This window comes from Diabrotica virgifera, chromosome 8 (genome assembly GCF_917563875.1).
Source record: "Diabrotica virgifera virgifera chromosome 8, PGI_DIABVI_V3a".
Classification (NCBI taxonomy): Eukaryota; Metazoa; Arthropoda; class Insecta; order Coleoptera; family Chrysomelidae; genus Diabrotica; species Diabrotica virgifera.
The window spans coordinates 5,563,975-5,581,012 of record NC_065450.1 but is presented as its reverse complement, the minus strand read 5'-3'; the positions used below and the strand labels follow the sequence as shown (position 1 = coordinate 5,581,012).

Here is a 17,038-nt window from a genome sequence, read left to right as displayed (position 1 = left end):
TAGCCGATTCTAGTGCAAAAGGGCTCAAAACTCTTATTTTGATTATTGTGGCAGAATATGGAATTACTGATTTATATAAATGTAGAGGGCAGGATTATGATGGAGCAACTGTTACGTCGGGTGCATATGGAGGATTACAAGCGCATATAAAAATCATGCCCCAAACGCAGATTGCATTCATTGTGGCGCACATGCATTAAATGTAATTTTAAATGATGCTGTGAAACGCGTTTCTGAAGTGTCTTTTTTTTTTGATAAGTTGGAAAAAGTATATCCTTTGTTAATAGTATAAAACGGTGCGGTCAATGTTGTAACAATAAATCGGAAGAATATAAAATTATTTACTTTAGGAAAGTATGCTTTATCGGTTATAAAAAAATGATTTACTAACAATGAAATCTTTGTATGAAATAAAATTAATTCCTTCTGAATAGACGAACGTGACTTTTTTTTATTTGCTAAGTGATACAATCTGGTCTTTGACCAATGAGTAACTTTTTATCTATCCTATCTTACTAACTACTTAATATCTAAGAGTCACCCTTTGATGTCTTCTTAGTTGTCTTTATTATTACTGGGGCACTTTTGCTTGCGCACTATCACACAAAGCGCTGCTTTTCACTTTATCACGCACTACACCAACACGTTGCTTACACACTAGTCGCGCAATGCTCCGCTATTAGCTTTGTCGCACTACACCAACTCGTGAGAGGTTTGATCCTCTTCAGTCTTCTTTTCTGGTTTGAGTCGTCCAGGAGCTGGATGGCCTCAATATTTTCGTGGAGAAGAAGTCTTTTTTCATGACTTTCCGCGTGTTTTCCGATTTCTTTGTCGACGGGCTCCATTCGTAGATCCTTGTGGAGGTCGTCATTACGGATGTACCAGGGTGCGTTAACTATGCCCCTTAATACTTTGTTTTGAAAAGTCTGTATTGTTTTCAAGTTTGTCTTTTTTGTACATCCACATAGTTGGATACCATAAGTCCATACTGGTTTTATAACTTGTTTGTAGATTAGCATCTTGTTATACATTGACAACCCTGAGTATCTTCCCAGTAACCAGTACAATTTTTTATATTTGATATTTAATTCTTCTTTCTTTTTCTTTACATGTGCTTTCTAGCGAAGCTTCGTATGATTCTTCGTGTCTAGGGTTAAGCCTAGGTATTTGGCTGTGTTGGCATAAGGAATGTCTTGTCCATTAATTTTTATTGGAGCGTAGAGAATTTTTTTATTAGTGAAATCAACATGTACTGATTTGCTTTCATTCAATGTAATTTTCCACGTCTTAGTCCATTTTTGGAATTTGCTCATTGCATTTTGCAGTTTATTGGCTGTTTCTACGTTATCTTTACCTACTGCTAATATGGCGGTGTCGTCGGCAAAGGTAGCTAAACAGTAGTTATCGAATTCTGGTAGATCACATGTATAAAGGAAATATAAGACCGGGCCCAATACGCAACCCGGGGGGACTCTAGCTTTTATTTCTTTAAATTCAGAATAAGCATCATCTTGCTTGATTCTGAAATATCTATCAGTTAATTACGATTTAATTATGTCTGTGTATGATTTTGGAAGAGTAGTCTTTAATTTATGAAATAGTCCTTCATGCCAAACTCTGTCAAATGCCTGGGCAACATCTAAGAATAAAGCTGAACAAACTTTTCTTTCCTCTAGTGCATTTATCGGTGACTCTGTGGAGTTGGTCTATAGTTGAGTGTTTCTGCCTAAAGCCAAACTGGAGATTTGGAATTAATTTTTTGTTTACTATAATTGATTGCAATCTTCTGAGGAGAAGCTTTTCAAATAATTTAGACATTGTGGGTAGCAGTGATATTGGTCTATAGGAGGAGGTTATATGCGGTGGTTTGCCTGGTTTTGGTATCATTACTATTTCCGCCACTTTCCACAATGAAGGAACATATTTTAATCTGATCACAACATTAATTAAATAGGTCAACTTGACAATTGCTCTTCTTGGGAGCTGTTTTAATATTTGTCCTGTTATTAAATCAAACCAGGAGCTTTTCTCGGGTTTAAACTATACTTGATTTCTTTTATTACTTCTTCTACAATTACTGGCATTATGTTTTCTTCTTGCAAATGGTTGCTCTGTAATGCTTCTTCTTCTTCTTCTTGTTGATGCGGTTGAAATATTTTCTCTAGATGTGTAGCAAAGCATTCTGGTTTTTGTTCGCTGCTTCTAGCCCAAGTGCCGTCTTCTTTTTTTATGGGTGGTATTTGCATTATTGGTCTTTTTAATCCTTTGGTTGCCTTTCATAGTGAGTATTCTGTGGATCTATCATTCGTTAGGTTGTTTAAGTATGCCCTAATGGATTCTTCCTTAAATTCTTTTATCTCTTCTTTTTAGTTGTTAGGTGAGATTATTTACAATTGTTTTATCTTGAGCAGCTCTACATTGGAACCATTTTCGTCTTGCTTTCCGTTTTTCGTATACCAGCGTTCTAATTTATGCAGAGTAGTTGCATCCTTTTAGGCGTCTTTTGATGTCTGGAGTACATTTCCAAGATATTCTTTGGATGTCTTTATTGAATTGATCAACTTCTTTTTCAATGTCATTTACGGTTCTAAGAGATACGTTTAAATTAATTGTTTCTTCTAGCATTTGTCTGAAACTTATCCATTCGGTGTACCTACTTATTAGTTAGCGAAGGGTTACTTTCTTTATATATTATGTTTTCGCTTAGTGTTAGTGTTATTGCTGAATGGTCAGAATGTGATGAATGTCAAAATATAATAATTACTATATTGTATTTTCGATTTTATAGTGCTTGTCGTCTTTTTTTCATCATTGTTTGAAATAATAAACCCTGTTGCTAAAAGCTCTGCAGAATGAAAACGAGTCTAAAACCCTAGCAAAAAATGGGGGGGGGGGTGGGGGTAAAAACTACTTTTTAAAATAAGAAACTTCTATCGTTTCCAAACGAAATTATAAAAAAGCAAGCCGAAGGACTGACTACTAAATACGATAAAGACATTTTAGTTTATCTTTATGAACAAACAGGCATTTAATCTGCTTACAAACTGAAATTCAGAAGGTAATAACAGCATGGTTTCTGTTACCCTTCCGGTAACTACTGCCGTAGCTGAAAGAAGTTTTTCAAAATTAAAATTGATGAAAAAATACCTCAGGACTTCTATGGGACAGGAACGACTATCAGACTTGTCATTGCTGTCTATGATGATTTTACAAAAGAGAGCACTTCGTTACTCCCTGAGACTCAATAGCAGAGTTCTTTGCCAAGAATTCTTTAAAAAATTTAAAATATTAACTCTTCCTTCTTTGTTTGTTTTTGAATCCGTTTGTTTAATCCGCAAACATGCATCAGAAGGTCCAGAGAGACCCACTCACAACTATCCCCTTAGAAACGTGGAGCATAATCTTTATCTGCCAACCCCACGGTCTGAGCTGGTTAAGTGCTCTATACTATACAATTTGAGAAAAATGCACAATCACCTGCCATCTAACATCAAATCTATTGCCGCATTTCCCGCTTTTCGCAAGGCCTTGAAAGCTTATTGGCTTGAGAAAGCTTTTTATACAGTGTATGACTTTTTTATAAACGATTTGAATTCAGCAAATTGACTTGCAGGATTATTACTTTCGAGTACTTTTGTACATATTTGCAGCGGCATAGATCTTTTGATTTACTTTCCCTTTTCCTCGTTCGCCTTCTTTTTGCTCTGACGTTGTATACATATTGTTTGCAAAATTTTTAAATTTTTTAATGTGTACTTAATAACTATAAAATTGTATTTAAGTAGTATAACTCACGCCATTTATTTGGTGTCTGTTTCTGTTTTTATTTTGTATAAGCTTTGTCCACAAATTGGAAAAATTTTTTGACAATAAAGCATACCTTACTTACTTACTATAGAAACCGAAAATGTAGAGAAATTTAAATCTACGGCTACGAACGCTAAAAATGAACGAAAAGTTCAAAAACAATTAAAAATGAACGAAAAGTTCATTTTTAATTGTTTCTGTTGAAGCGATAAACTACCCCAGATAATTGAAATACCATCAAAAGATATAGTACATTCTTTCACGGTTTTTGCTGTCAATTTTAAAGAACCGCTTGGATTTACATGAAATTTGGCATACGCATAGCGAACATGTCAAAGAAAAAAGCGATATGGTGCTGATGTGTGCTTTTGCCCTGGGGGTGAGTTTCTCCCCATCTCGGGGGTGAAAAAATATATGTCCAAGATAAATCTCGAAATGACTAATTTTAAGCAACTTTTGTCTATATAGTATTTTCACCAAATCAATACTTTTCGAGTTATTTCCAAGTAAATATGTTCATTTTTCAACAAAATAACCACGTTTTTAGACGGTTTAGGCAAATAACTCAAAACGTAAGCATTTACTCGAAAAAAATATTCTTAGCAAAACGGTGTATATTTTAGGTCTCTATAACTATCAAAGTCAGAGTTATAGCTAATAAAAAATAGGTTCATATTCGAAAAATTCCAAATAGAATATAATTCAATGTGAAATATCCAAATAATGAAGCATTCTTGGGGAAAACACATCACAACTTTTTTAAAGTGTTTAAAAAAGCTTTATTTCTGTTTTTATAAAAAAAATTTCTAGCATCAAATGTAAGCAAGTTACGCTCAAAATAAAGTTGGTCCCTTTTGTTTTGGCAAAAAAATCAGGAAGATCACCCCCAATTAGCAACTTAAATGAAATTCATCGTTACCGCTTCACAAGTTACTTTACTTATGTTGTGTTTTAGGCTATTGATTATGTACTATAGAAAGGAACTACAACGTTAACGGGGTTTTATTACTTCATATGGTCAATGAATCTCTATATATGAAAAAACCGCGGAGTGCTACCATTTAAAGGGGTGCGTTTTTGAGAAATGGGTGAATTAGTCCCTGGGCACAGGTTACATTAGGGTGAGTTCTATGCACTTTTGGTACAAACACGTCTACATAAAAATTGTACCTGGTTAAATTTCCTATCTAAATATAACTTTTTAAAGTCAAAGATACTGTTTTTTACAAAAATATATTCAAAAGAAAAAGCCCAAAGAAACCCAAAAGAAAGAAATTTTGTTTTTTGTCCCATAACTTTTGTCCACGGGGATATAGGTATAGACATTGCTTCACAGAAAAAAAACTTACATATTTTCTCTTTAAAATGATGCTTAGTAGAGGTCGTTAGGATTTACAGTTTTCGCAATATGATTTTTCAAAGTTCGCCACTCACAGCAATTTTGGGCAATTTTCCTTGTTATTTCGCAAATATTTTTCTGTAACTTTTTTCTACGCAACTTTGGGCATATGCAATGGTACATGTAAGAGGAATAGAAATCAATTACCTTTAAAATGTTCTACTGTATAATGTTGTACGACTTCTTTTAAAGAGGTTATCTTTTTCAAGATTTTATACTTTTAACAAGTTTTTATATTTTTTACGATTACTTTTTAAATTTCCCATTATAACTTTTTTTCTTCTACATTTAGGTATATATTATATAATAAAAAAGAAAGCTTATTCTGTTTACTTTAAAATGGTGTATTATAAAAAATTCTAGGATTATTTTTAAATAAGATATGCTTTTTCAAAATGTAATAAGTACTTGTAACGATTTTTGATTTTAGGATTATTTTTTAAATTTCTCCTTATAACTTTTTTATGTGATTGTGTGTTATGATTGAATCTTATTTTTTATAGGTAATACTTTGGATCCACTTGACTCGGCCGGGCAAACTTCAAAATATGGATTAATTCCAATATTTACTGTCAAAGCTCCTGCACCACAAGCTTTGCTTGAAAAAATAGCATGTAAATGTACCAAAGGATGTACAAAAAACTGCGGTTCTAGGAAGATAGGAATTAGTTTTTCAATATTCTGCAAAGGGTGCATGTGCATGGGTACTAATTGTGGGACTCTAAGATAACTGAGGTGTCAGAGGAAGATATTGAAGCTAATGCTAACGAAGAGATGGACTTTGATTTTGAAATTTTTTAAATGTCAACGTTTAAATAATTTTAACTAAAGTGATGTTTTCTAAGACTAATGTTTATGTAATTTTTGTAAAAGAAATAATTTTAAATAATACAGGTAAAAAAATATCAAAGAATCACTCGGTTTCCATTATTTAAATATAGATGATACACCATTTTAAAGAACAGAAAGTAAGCCCTCTTTATTCAGCAATATATAGTATATTCATGTACAAGAAAAAAAAAGTTATAATGAGAAATTTAAAAAATAATCCTAAAATCAAAAATCGTTGCAAGTACTTATTACATTTTGAAAAATAATATCTTATTCAAAAATAATCCTCGAATTTTTTGTAATACAAAATTTTAAAGTAAACAAAATAAGCTTTTTTTATTATATAATATAATATATACCTAAATGTAGAAGAAAAAAAGTTATAATGAGAAATTTCAAAAATAATCGTAAAAAATGTAAAAAATAATATTTTTTTTATATTAGGTATTATATATTATATAATATAATATTATACTATATATAATATAATATATAATATACAATATATCATATAATAATATAATTTTATTTTTATATTATATTATAAAAAATCGTTAAAAGTATAAAACTTTGAAAAACCATAATCTCTTAAAAAAAAGTCGTACAACGTTAGACAGTAGACCATTTTAAAGCTAATTGATTTCTATTTCTATTACGTGTACCATTTCATATACCTAAAGTTACGTGGAAAAAAGTTACAGAACAATATTTGCGAAATTACAAGGAAAATTGCCCAAAATTGCTGTGAGTGGCGAACTTTGAAAAATCATATTTCGAAAACTGTAAATCCTAATTACCTCTACTGCACAACATTTTAAAGAAGAAATATGTAGATTTTTTTTCTGTAAAGCAATGTCTATACCTATATCCTCGTGGACAAAAGTTATGGGACAAAAAACAAAATTTCTTTCTTTTGGGTTTCTTTGTGCTTTTTCTTTTGAATATATTTTTGTAAAAAAAAGTATCATTGACTTTAAAAAGCGATATTTAGATAGGAAATTTAACCAGGAACAATTTTTATGTAGGTATGTTTATACCAAAAGTGCATAGAAGTCACCCTAATGTAACCTGTGCCCAGGGACTAATTCACCCATTTCTCAAAAACGCACCCCTTTAAATGGTAGCACTCCGCGGTTTTTTCATATATAGATGTCCATTGACCATATGAAATAATAAAACCCCGTTAACGTTGTAGTTCCTTTTAGCTATCTTATTTTGAATATAATCAATAGCCTATTTATATGATCTTTAAGTTTCATCGATTCAAAGTGCTTATTTTAAAAAAAAATTTGGTTTTAAATACAAGTCGGCTTTACTTTTTTGAATACTTTGTATTTTTTTGTTTTTCTGTAATACAAAAATTGGTTAAGATTGTGTTTTTAAATTTGCATACACTCGTGATGAGTGACTCGTTTAAGTCCTTTTAACTACAGCTTTTTCAAAAATAAGAACTTTGAACCGATGAAACTTACAGATCATCTTATCAATACATACGCAAGTAAAAAACTTGTGAAGTGGTAACAATTAAGTTCATTTGAAATGCTAATTAGGGGTGATTTTCCCGATTTCTTACCAAAAAAGGGACCAGCTTTATTTTGAGCGTAACTTGTTTACTTTTGATGCTAATTTTTTTTTTAAACAAAAACAAGCATTTTTTAAACGCTTTAAAAAAGTTAAAATGAGTTTTCCCCAAAAAAGTGCTTCGTTTTTTGCTTATGGCACGTTAAAATATTCGATTTGGAATTTGACGAATATGAACCTATTATTCATTAGCGATAACTCTGCTTCTACTAGGTATAGTGACTTAATATATACACGATGTTTTTCACTTTTTTACGTGTTATATTTTTGATAAGAATTTTTTTTTTTCGACCAAATACTTACTTTTTGAGTTATTTGCGAAAAACCGTCTGAAAACGTGGTTATTTTGTAGAAAAATTAACATATTCACTCGCAAATAACTCGAAAAGTATTAACTTGGTGAAAAAACTTTATAGAACAAAAGTTGCTTAGAATTATGTAGTAATTTTATCCATTTCCGGACTTATTTCGAATATATATTTTTCACGCCCAAAAGGGGGTGAAACTCACCCCTAGGGCAAAATCACACATCGGCACAATATCACTTTTTTTCTTTGACTTGTTAGCTATGTGTACGCCAAATTTCATGTCAATCCAAGCGGTTCTTTAAAATTTAAGAGGTTTTGCAATATTTTACCTTTAAAGAATGTACTAATAATATTTCAATCATCCATGATAGCTTATAGTTTACCCTAGCCTAGCTCAGACTCCCAAGGTGAGTGTTCGTCTTGTCCTAATCAAAAATATGAACCAAGAAAATCTGGATTGGAAGTAAACAAAACAATATTTTAACTAATCATGTTTATTGCTCAATAAAGATATCATAAAATATGACCTTTTAAATGCAATAACATATTATTCAAATTCTTGCCAAAAACTAACAATTCTTGGATTATACTTATGCATGGCTTGTGGTATCTGGTTCGATGGTAACTTCTTGATGTCGAATGGTACAGCTGTTGACTTCTCTCGACCTGGGCTAAATGGACGGCCTCGGGTCAATGCAGCAAGAGACGTTGAGAGTTGCTATAGTTGGTGGTTGTTGCTCTCTGGATGCTTCCTGTTGTCTTGGCCTTAAATTGGCATCACCGGTAATGAAGGCTGGAGGCTACCGATGGGAGAAAAGTTACTTCTATCCAAAAACTAGAAGATAAAATACATATCAGACATCAAGAAGTAGAGAAACCAAAGTGTGTCAAGTCTGCCATTTATCAAGAAATAATCAGAAACAGTAGCAGATGACAAGAATAAATTAAATGGAATTGTTATTAAATATTACTAGTTAAAATTATCTGATTAACCACGTGCATATATGTAAGTCAAAAAGAAATATTTAAAATTAAAATATCAGAACACATGCTTTTAGAAGATAGAGGTTAGGTATCACAAGAAATTATTAAAAAAATGTGAATGTAGAATTGCGAATACAAGAAAAAGAATAATGGATTTTCTTACCCCAAGAGATCGTCTGTTTGGAATAAAATATTTTATTTTCAAGCTCCTTTGGCTTTTATGACTTTACCACCACCATTTTGAGAATTGTCACAGTCGTCGAAATGACAGCCTGAACTGTAGAAAAATGGGATGAGCATTTTCCGTGATGAAAGACAGATATCTAGAGAGTGAGGATATGAAATATGTTCAGTATGATGATTTAGATGTTAGATGAAAAGAGAGAGGAAAAAGAGGGCACCAAACAAGGTTTTAACGGGAAAACAAGTTAAAACAAGATGTGACGTTTGTAACAACCTGTAACATATTATTGACTTGCAGGAGCATTTGTATTTTGTAATTATTTATGTACTTTATGACTATATACAGGGTGGTTCATCTTATTCGCCTCGGTGTCTGTACGGAAAACCACTTTATATTTTAAAAAAAGTTCTTCACAGAAATATACAGGGCCATTAATACTACAATCTAAAAGAATGTGAATTATACAGGGTGCTCCAAAAAAGAGTGGTATATCAAAGTTATATTTTTTCTTATGGAATGCCCTACATCTGATGACATTATTGAATAGACCTTAAAAAATAAGCTATACTTTCATAAGGGTTCCCTATACCTAAATACAGGGTGTTTTGATTTATTTCGATTTTTATAAGAGTGTAAGGTTTTAGAAAAAAACAAATATCTACGAATCTAAAAATCAGTAACAAATTCTTTCTTGGATCTTAATAATTGACTAGTTAGCATACTTAAGCAGATGCTTATTGCAACAAAGTTTCTTACAGGGTGGTCAAAATATGAGATTGTTATATTAACAAATTTAAGCTGTAATAATTTACTTATTTTAAATGGAACACCCTGTATCTTACTAGTCTATCGCGTAGAAAATATACTTAGCTTTCAATTTGTATTAGGGTTTCCTATACCTATCTTTTTACAGGATGGTCAAAATATTAGATTGTTCTATTAACAAATTCAAGCTGTAATAACTTACTTATTTTAAATGGAACACCCTGTATCTTACTAGTCTATCGCGTAGAAAATTTATTTAGCTTTCAATTATTATTAGGGTTTCCTATACCTATCTCCCTTCATTTGTTACATATTTATTAAAAATTTCATAATTTGTAAGCTTTAAAAATTAGGATTAAGTAAATATGTCGTGGTTATGTACAACACATCACCAACACCGGCAATATAGTTAGACAAGATACTGTCATTAATAAAATTTTCATTGTTATCATGTAATCACACAGAGTGTTGTATTATTTTAGTTGATTTTGGTCTATATGTGTCATTGAATAATATGTTTATATTAAACTGCATACCCTATATTAGATGCCGTATTCTGGAACATATTTAAATTATATTTCATTCCGTATAAGTATTTTCCATATCTTAAACCAACGGTTACTAAGTAAATTTAAGAACACCACTTTTTGTTTGAATATTTGAATCGCAATTACAAACAATTAAATGCAATGGCTACTATGACGAAAACGAGCCTATTGTACAAAAATTATTAGGTCTGGATCCCGCATATGAAAAAAAAGTTGATTAATAGCAAGCTGAAAATTTGTTAATAGCTTAAGGGTGTCTAGTCGGACAAACTTTGATATATGGGAACACTGGAACAGGGAAAGTTTTAATTGTGGAACAGGTTAAAAATTTGGAAGGGTCAGACCACGAAAACGGTGCATGTATTTTGTCCGACAGAACAGACTTAAACTCTCCGAACAGAGATTAAACTCTCATGCAAAAATCAGACTGCTATTTATCACCAAATGGGCGTTTTAATGAGTGGAACATGTATAATATGTCAAATGACAGGAATTATGACAGGTGATAAATAGCAGTCTGATTTTTGCATGAGAGTTTAATCTCTGTTCGGAGAGTTTAAGCCTGTCCTGTCGGACAAAATAAATGTGCCGTTTTCGTGGTCTGATCGTTCCAAATTTTTAACCTGTTCCACAATTAAAACTGCCCCTGTTCCAGTGTTCCCATATATCAAAGTTTATCCGACTAGACACCCTTAAGCTATTAACAAATTTTCAGCTTGCTATTAATCAATTTTTTTTTCATACGCGGGATCCAGACCTATATGTAAAACTGTCTATTTACAGAATAACGTGGGAATTTATATTTACAGAATAACATGTGTATTAATAATGTTTACATGGAATTGAAGAGATTTTAAATATCTTCCATTATAAAGAATAGAATATCGAGTCATTTAAAATAAGAACACTGTGTGATTAAATGATAAACATGTGAATTTTATTAACGAAAGTTAATAAAATTGACATCAGTTGACTGAGATATTTAAGTATATTGCCGGTGTTAGTGATGTGTTGTACATAACCACGACGTAGGTACTTAATTCTAATTTTTAAAGCTTACAAATTAGGAAATCTTTAAATATTTAAAAAATTAAGGGAGATAGGTATAGGAACCCCTAATAAGAATTGAAAGCTAAGTAAATTTTCTACGCGATAGATTAGTAAGATACAGGGTGTTCCATTTAAAATAATTAAGTTATTACAGCTTGAATTTGTTAATAGAACAATCTAATATTTTGACCACCCTGTAAAAGATAGGTATAGGAAACCCTAATATAAATTGAGACCTAAGTACATTTTCTACGCGATAGACTAGTAAGATACAGGATGTTCTATTTAAAATAAGTAAGTTATTACAGCTTGAATTTGTTAATAGAACAATCTCATATTTTGGCCACCCTGTAAGAAATTTTGTTGTAGTAAGCATCTGTTTAAGTATGTTAAATAGTCTATTATTAAGATCCAAGAAAGAATTTGTTACCGATTCTTAGATTCGTAGATATTTTTTTTTCTAAAACCTTACATTTTCATAAAAATCGAAATAAATCAAAACACCATGTATTTAGGTATAGGGAACCCTTATGAAAGTATAGCTTATTTTTTAAGGTCAATTCAGTAATGTTATCAGATATAGGGCATTCCATAAGAAAAAATATAACTTTGATATACCACTCTTTTTTGGACCACCCTGTATAATTCACATTATTTTTAGATTGTAGTATTAAAGGCTCTGTATATGTCTCTGTGAAGAAATTTTTAAAATATCAAGTGGTTTTCCGTACAGAGACCGAGGCGAATAAGACGAACCACCCTGTATAATAAATATTTGTTTAATACAAGCGTTTTTTAGTCTTTTGTTGAACATTTTTTTATCACTATCCCATATCACCCGTGGAAAAGGGCCCCGCGACAAACTTTGATACGGGGCCCCTGTGGCTAGCTATGCCACTGCTAGATGGCCTCTTTTAATGACGCACAGTATATATTTACGAGAATTAGGATTCGTATGAGTATATCATCTACAATACTAAATTTTAAATAAACCCCCCAATATGCACTGATATTTGACAATTTTCTGTTCTCTAATTTATCCATTCTATAATTTAAGCTTTTTTGTATATGTTACAGTTCAAGTTGATTCTCAGTTAGAGTTGACTCCAACTAGTTGGAGTCAACTCCAACTGAAACGAGCAGTAAAAGTTGATTTTAAAAATTTAAATCAACTTTTACTAGTTGGAGTTGACTCTTCCTGGATCGATTCAGTAAATGTTGATTATACGAGAATCTCAAGTGCATTTTTGATGAGTGTGCGTTTCTTTGTTTTGACCGTTTCAACTACTTATTAGTATAGTCTGTAACGTCGCCCCCGTTAGGTAAATTATTCTGATTCGATTTTTTGCACAAACTTACTCAAAGAAATACATCCGTATAACAATCCTTATAACAAATACACAGGGTGTCACGCGGTACCGCGGTCGAAAAATTGTTTAACCAATTTTTGTTAACCAAATTCACAAAAATAATTTTCATCTACTCTATCTCATATTATGTAAAAATGTAAAGGTTTTATTGTGTGAAAATTATAAATATAGATAGCAGTACATGAAGAGTTTAAAGTGTGTCTGAAGTAACAATGTATTTTAAATGGGTTTTACTTTTTCGCACTGTTTTTTAGCACACTTTCATATAATTAAACATCCTTAACTTTCGCCTTCGAGAGGAAATCAGACACGCCCATACAACGGCAACTGAAATGCTCACAAAACAGCGACCACGGAAGCAAAGATGGATGACAGAGGAAATATTGGATTTAATGGATGAAAGAAGAAAATGCAAACAGCACAAAGCAATGTACAAAGCATTAAATAGAACCATTAAACAAAAAATAAAAATTGCAAAAGAAAAATGGATAACAGAACAATGTGAAGAAATCGAAAACTTATATAAAAAACATGATGACTTATGACTTCCATCTGTATAAGAAACTCAAGGAATTCACAGGCACGACATACTCACAAGGACCAAATAATCTAATCAACGCAGAAGGCAAACTTATTTCAAGCCCTGAAGAACAAATAAACATGTGGGAAGACTATATAAAGGAACTCTTCTATGACATCAGAGAACCTCCTACATTAAATACCGAAAACGACGAAGGTCTTCCAATACTAAAGTCCGAACTGGAATATGCTCTACGTCAACTAAAAAACAACAAATCTGTAGGAAAAGATGAAATACCAGCTGAGCTATTGAAGTTAATCAACGAGGAAAACTTAGACCTTCTTCTTGGACTATTTAATAATGTTTACAATACAGGGACTATCCCTAAAATATGGCTTGAATCAGTCTTCATACCACTGCCTAAAAAGAAGAACGCCAGATTATGCCAGGACTTCCGCCTTATAAGTCTATTAAATAACATTCTGAAGCTTTCCTTGCGTATCATACAGAACAGAATATATTATAAAAAATGTGATGAGGTCACCGGTCAAGAACAATTTGGCTTCAGGAAAGGTATGGGGACACGAGAAGCAATATTCTGTCTTCAAACTCTGGCACAAAGATACAAAGATCAGCAAGCAGACCTTTTTACCTGTTTCATAGATTTTGAGAAAGCGTTCGATAGGGTGAAGCACAAGACCTTGATAAAAAGATTGAATGACATCGGAGTCGACAAAAGAGATTCTAAAATTATAGAGGCTATTTATTGGAATCAGACAGCAATCATAAAGACCAATGGTAATACGTCAAGGCCAATTGAAATACAACGAGGTGTTAGACAGGGTTGTGTGCTATCACCCATACTTTTAACGTCTACTCTGAGGTAATATTTGCGAACTCTTTATCGCACCCTTCAGAAGGAATCAGGATAAACGGTCAGAGAGTAAATAACATTCGCTGTGCAGATGACACAGTATTAGTGATTGATTCGGACCATAGTCTGCAGATAATGTTGGATAGGGTTACTGAGAGTTGTGAAAAAATGGGGATGAAGATCAATACTGCGAAAACCAAAGTTATAAGAATATCAAGGAACAAAAATTTACCTCTTCCAATAAATATGTGAAACACCAACAGCTTGAATACGTAAGCCAGTACAAATATCTTGGTTGCTGGTTCAACAATCAACTTGATTAAAAACAAGAAGTCAAGAGCGAGAATAGAGGTACCCCGACGGGGGTTTATCAATATGAAAAGCTTATTTTGTAACAGTAGCATTAGTATCAGCCTTAGATGTCATTTTCTGCATTGCTATGTGTGGTCAATACTTTTGTATGAAACGGAGGCCTGGACACAACACAACACTGATGAACAAGTTGGACGCCTTTGAACTCTGGCTTTATAGAAGATACTTGAAAATACCTTGGACAACCCACACCACCAACGAATATGTTCTAAGGAGAATAGGTACAGATAGGGAACTGCTAAAAATCATTAAAGTCAGAAAAGTTAGCTACCTGGGACACATAATGAGAGACGAAAAGTACCGCCTCACGCAACTGATCATCCAGGGTAAGAGTGAAGGAAAACGGGGTCCCGGTAGGCGCCAGATTTCATGGTTTAGAAATATCAGAAACTGGACCGGCCTTGATTCAACATCTTTGTTTAGAGCCGCATTGGACAGAGACAGATTTGCCAGTGTAATCGCTAACCTCCACTAAAGGAGAATGCACCACAAGAAGAAGAACTTTCGACTTGTCATGGTGATGACAAGTGAGCTATAAATTACAAAAAAAGTTTTGACAGTTTTGTGGTTTGACAGAAGTTTGAATTTTTAAATGTCAAAATGGTGCAATGGTGCATCTCACTCGCACTCACATTGATAGCTGCGTCAATACGCTCCTAGCGCTCATTGTTAATAATTAAAAATAACCGCTTAGTAATAAAATAGTAACAAAAATTTCTTCAGTATCTTGTAGGGGGGTCGTTAAAATTTTATTTGGTGACTTTCGAACTTTCATAATAATAATTTTTAACTGAGTTATTAAGCCTTGAAAATGGTCATTTTCGTATTTTGCAAATTTTAAATCGCGTATAACTCGAGAACAACAAAATTTTACAGAAAAATCACAAAAGACCTCTTTTGCTCCGAATAACCCAAATGATGTAAAGAAAATTGTCCTAAATAAATTTTTTTTGTGAGTTTGTTTAAAAAAATTGTTTAAACAATTTTTCGACCACAGTACCATCTGACACCCTGTGGATTCGTTATTTGGTCGAAGAGGACCTCTTTTTTAGGAAATGTGTGCAAAAAAAATCGAACTGGAATAATTTACCTAACGGGGGCGACGATACAGCCTAGACTAATTTGAACATATTCAGTAACATTTAATTTCTAGAATCGGCTGTTTGTGTGAATCAGAATCAACTTTTACTAAATGGCATTGGGAAGAGTATACTTTTCCTAGTTGGAGTCTACTTTTACTAGTAAATGTTGAATATAAATCTTCATTTTATATTTATAATCAACTTTTACTGAAACCAGCCGTTAGAGTCGACTCCAACTAGTTGGAGTCAACTCCAACTGGATAATCAACTTGAACTGTAACATATATATTGGTTGTTATTTTAGATTTTCGCCGGGAGAAGGACACTTTGGAAATTATGAAAACAGTAGAAGTACATTCATCTAATAAAGAACAACATACAGGTCAAACTGCAGAAGAAAAAACATTAAAATGTGAAATTTGTGAGAAACAGATTAGCACAAAACATAATTTAAAATTACACATGAAAGTTCATAGTGGGAAAAAACCTTACAAGTGTGAAACTTGTTCAAAGCAGTTCATTTCTACAGGTGATTTAAAAAGACATTTGAGAACGCACACTGGAGAAAAGCCTTACGAGTGTGACATTTGTTTTAAACAGTTTTCTCTCAAATTTAGTTTGAAAAGTCATATCATAGTGCACACTGGGGAAAAGGCTTATGAGTGTGAAATTTGTTTTAAACAGTTTTCTTATAAAAATAATTTGAATGAACATTTGAGAGTGCATACTGGAGAAAAGCCTTACCGGTGTGAAGTTTGTTTGAAGCAGTTTACTACAGCAAGTCAGTTGAAAGTACATTTGAGAGTGCACACTGGAGAAAAACCTTACAGGTGTGAAATTTGTTTTAAACAATTTAGCGAAGCAGGTAGTTTGAAAAGACATATGGGATTGCACACTAGAGAAAAGCTTCACAAGTTGTGAAATTTGTTTGAAGCAGTTAGTTTGAAAAGACATATGAGATTGCACACTGAAGAAAAACTTTATACCTGTGAAATTTGTTTTAAGGGGGGCATAGTTAATTCTGCGTTTTTTTTGCATAATTTTAAAACGTTTTCCCTTGAAACTGGTGGAGTTAAGTTAAATGGGTAAAAGGCTATCTTAAAGAACAACACTTGAGATTTTTCAGTTAAATTTTTATTGGAAAATATTAAAAAATGAAGTGGTGGCGTCATTTTTAAGTAGATGATCCAAAAAAAGATGATTTGCGGTGTACACTATATCTTCGGACAGAATCATCTGAAACATACAAACCAAAAAGATTATTTTAGTTTAAGAGTTTCTTGAGGTAGTGACGTCGAGTTTTTATGATTATATTGATTTTTAAATTCATGATATAACTTAAAGTTAAAAAATCGAAAAAAAT

The 17,038-nt window shown here is 32.3% G+C and overlaps 1 protein-coding gene across 5 annotated transcripts in view; it reads left to right on the top strand.

Annotated features, from left to right (window-relative positions):
• Positions 1-17,038, top strand: part of LOC126889643 (zinc finger protein 883-like) — a 90,555-nt gene that overhangs the window by 49,214 nt on the left and 24,303 nt on the right. For 4 of the 5 annotated variants that reach the window (XM_050658147.1, XM_050658144.1, XM_050658145.1 and 1 more), the window contains one exon: positions 15,980-16,204. The exons of the other annotated variant lie outside the window; for it this stretch is intronic. In XM_050658147.1, coding sequence (XP_050514104.1) covers positions 15,980-16,204 — 225 coding nt within the window. The remainder of the gene's footprint in view (positions 1-15,979; positions 16,205-17,038) is intronic. 5 annotated transcript variants of the gene reach the window in all.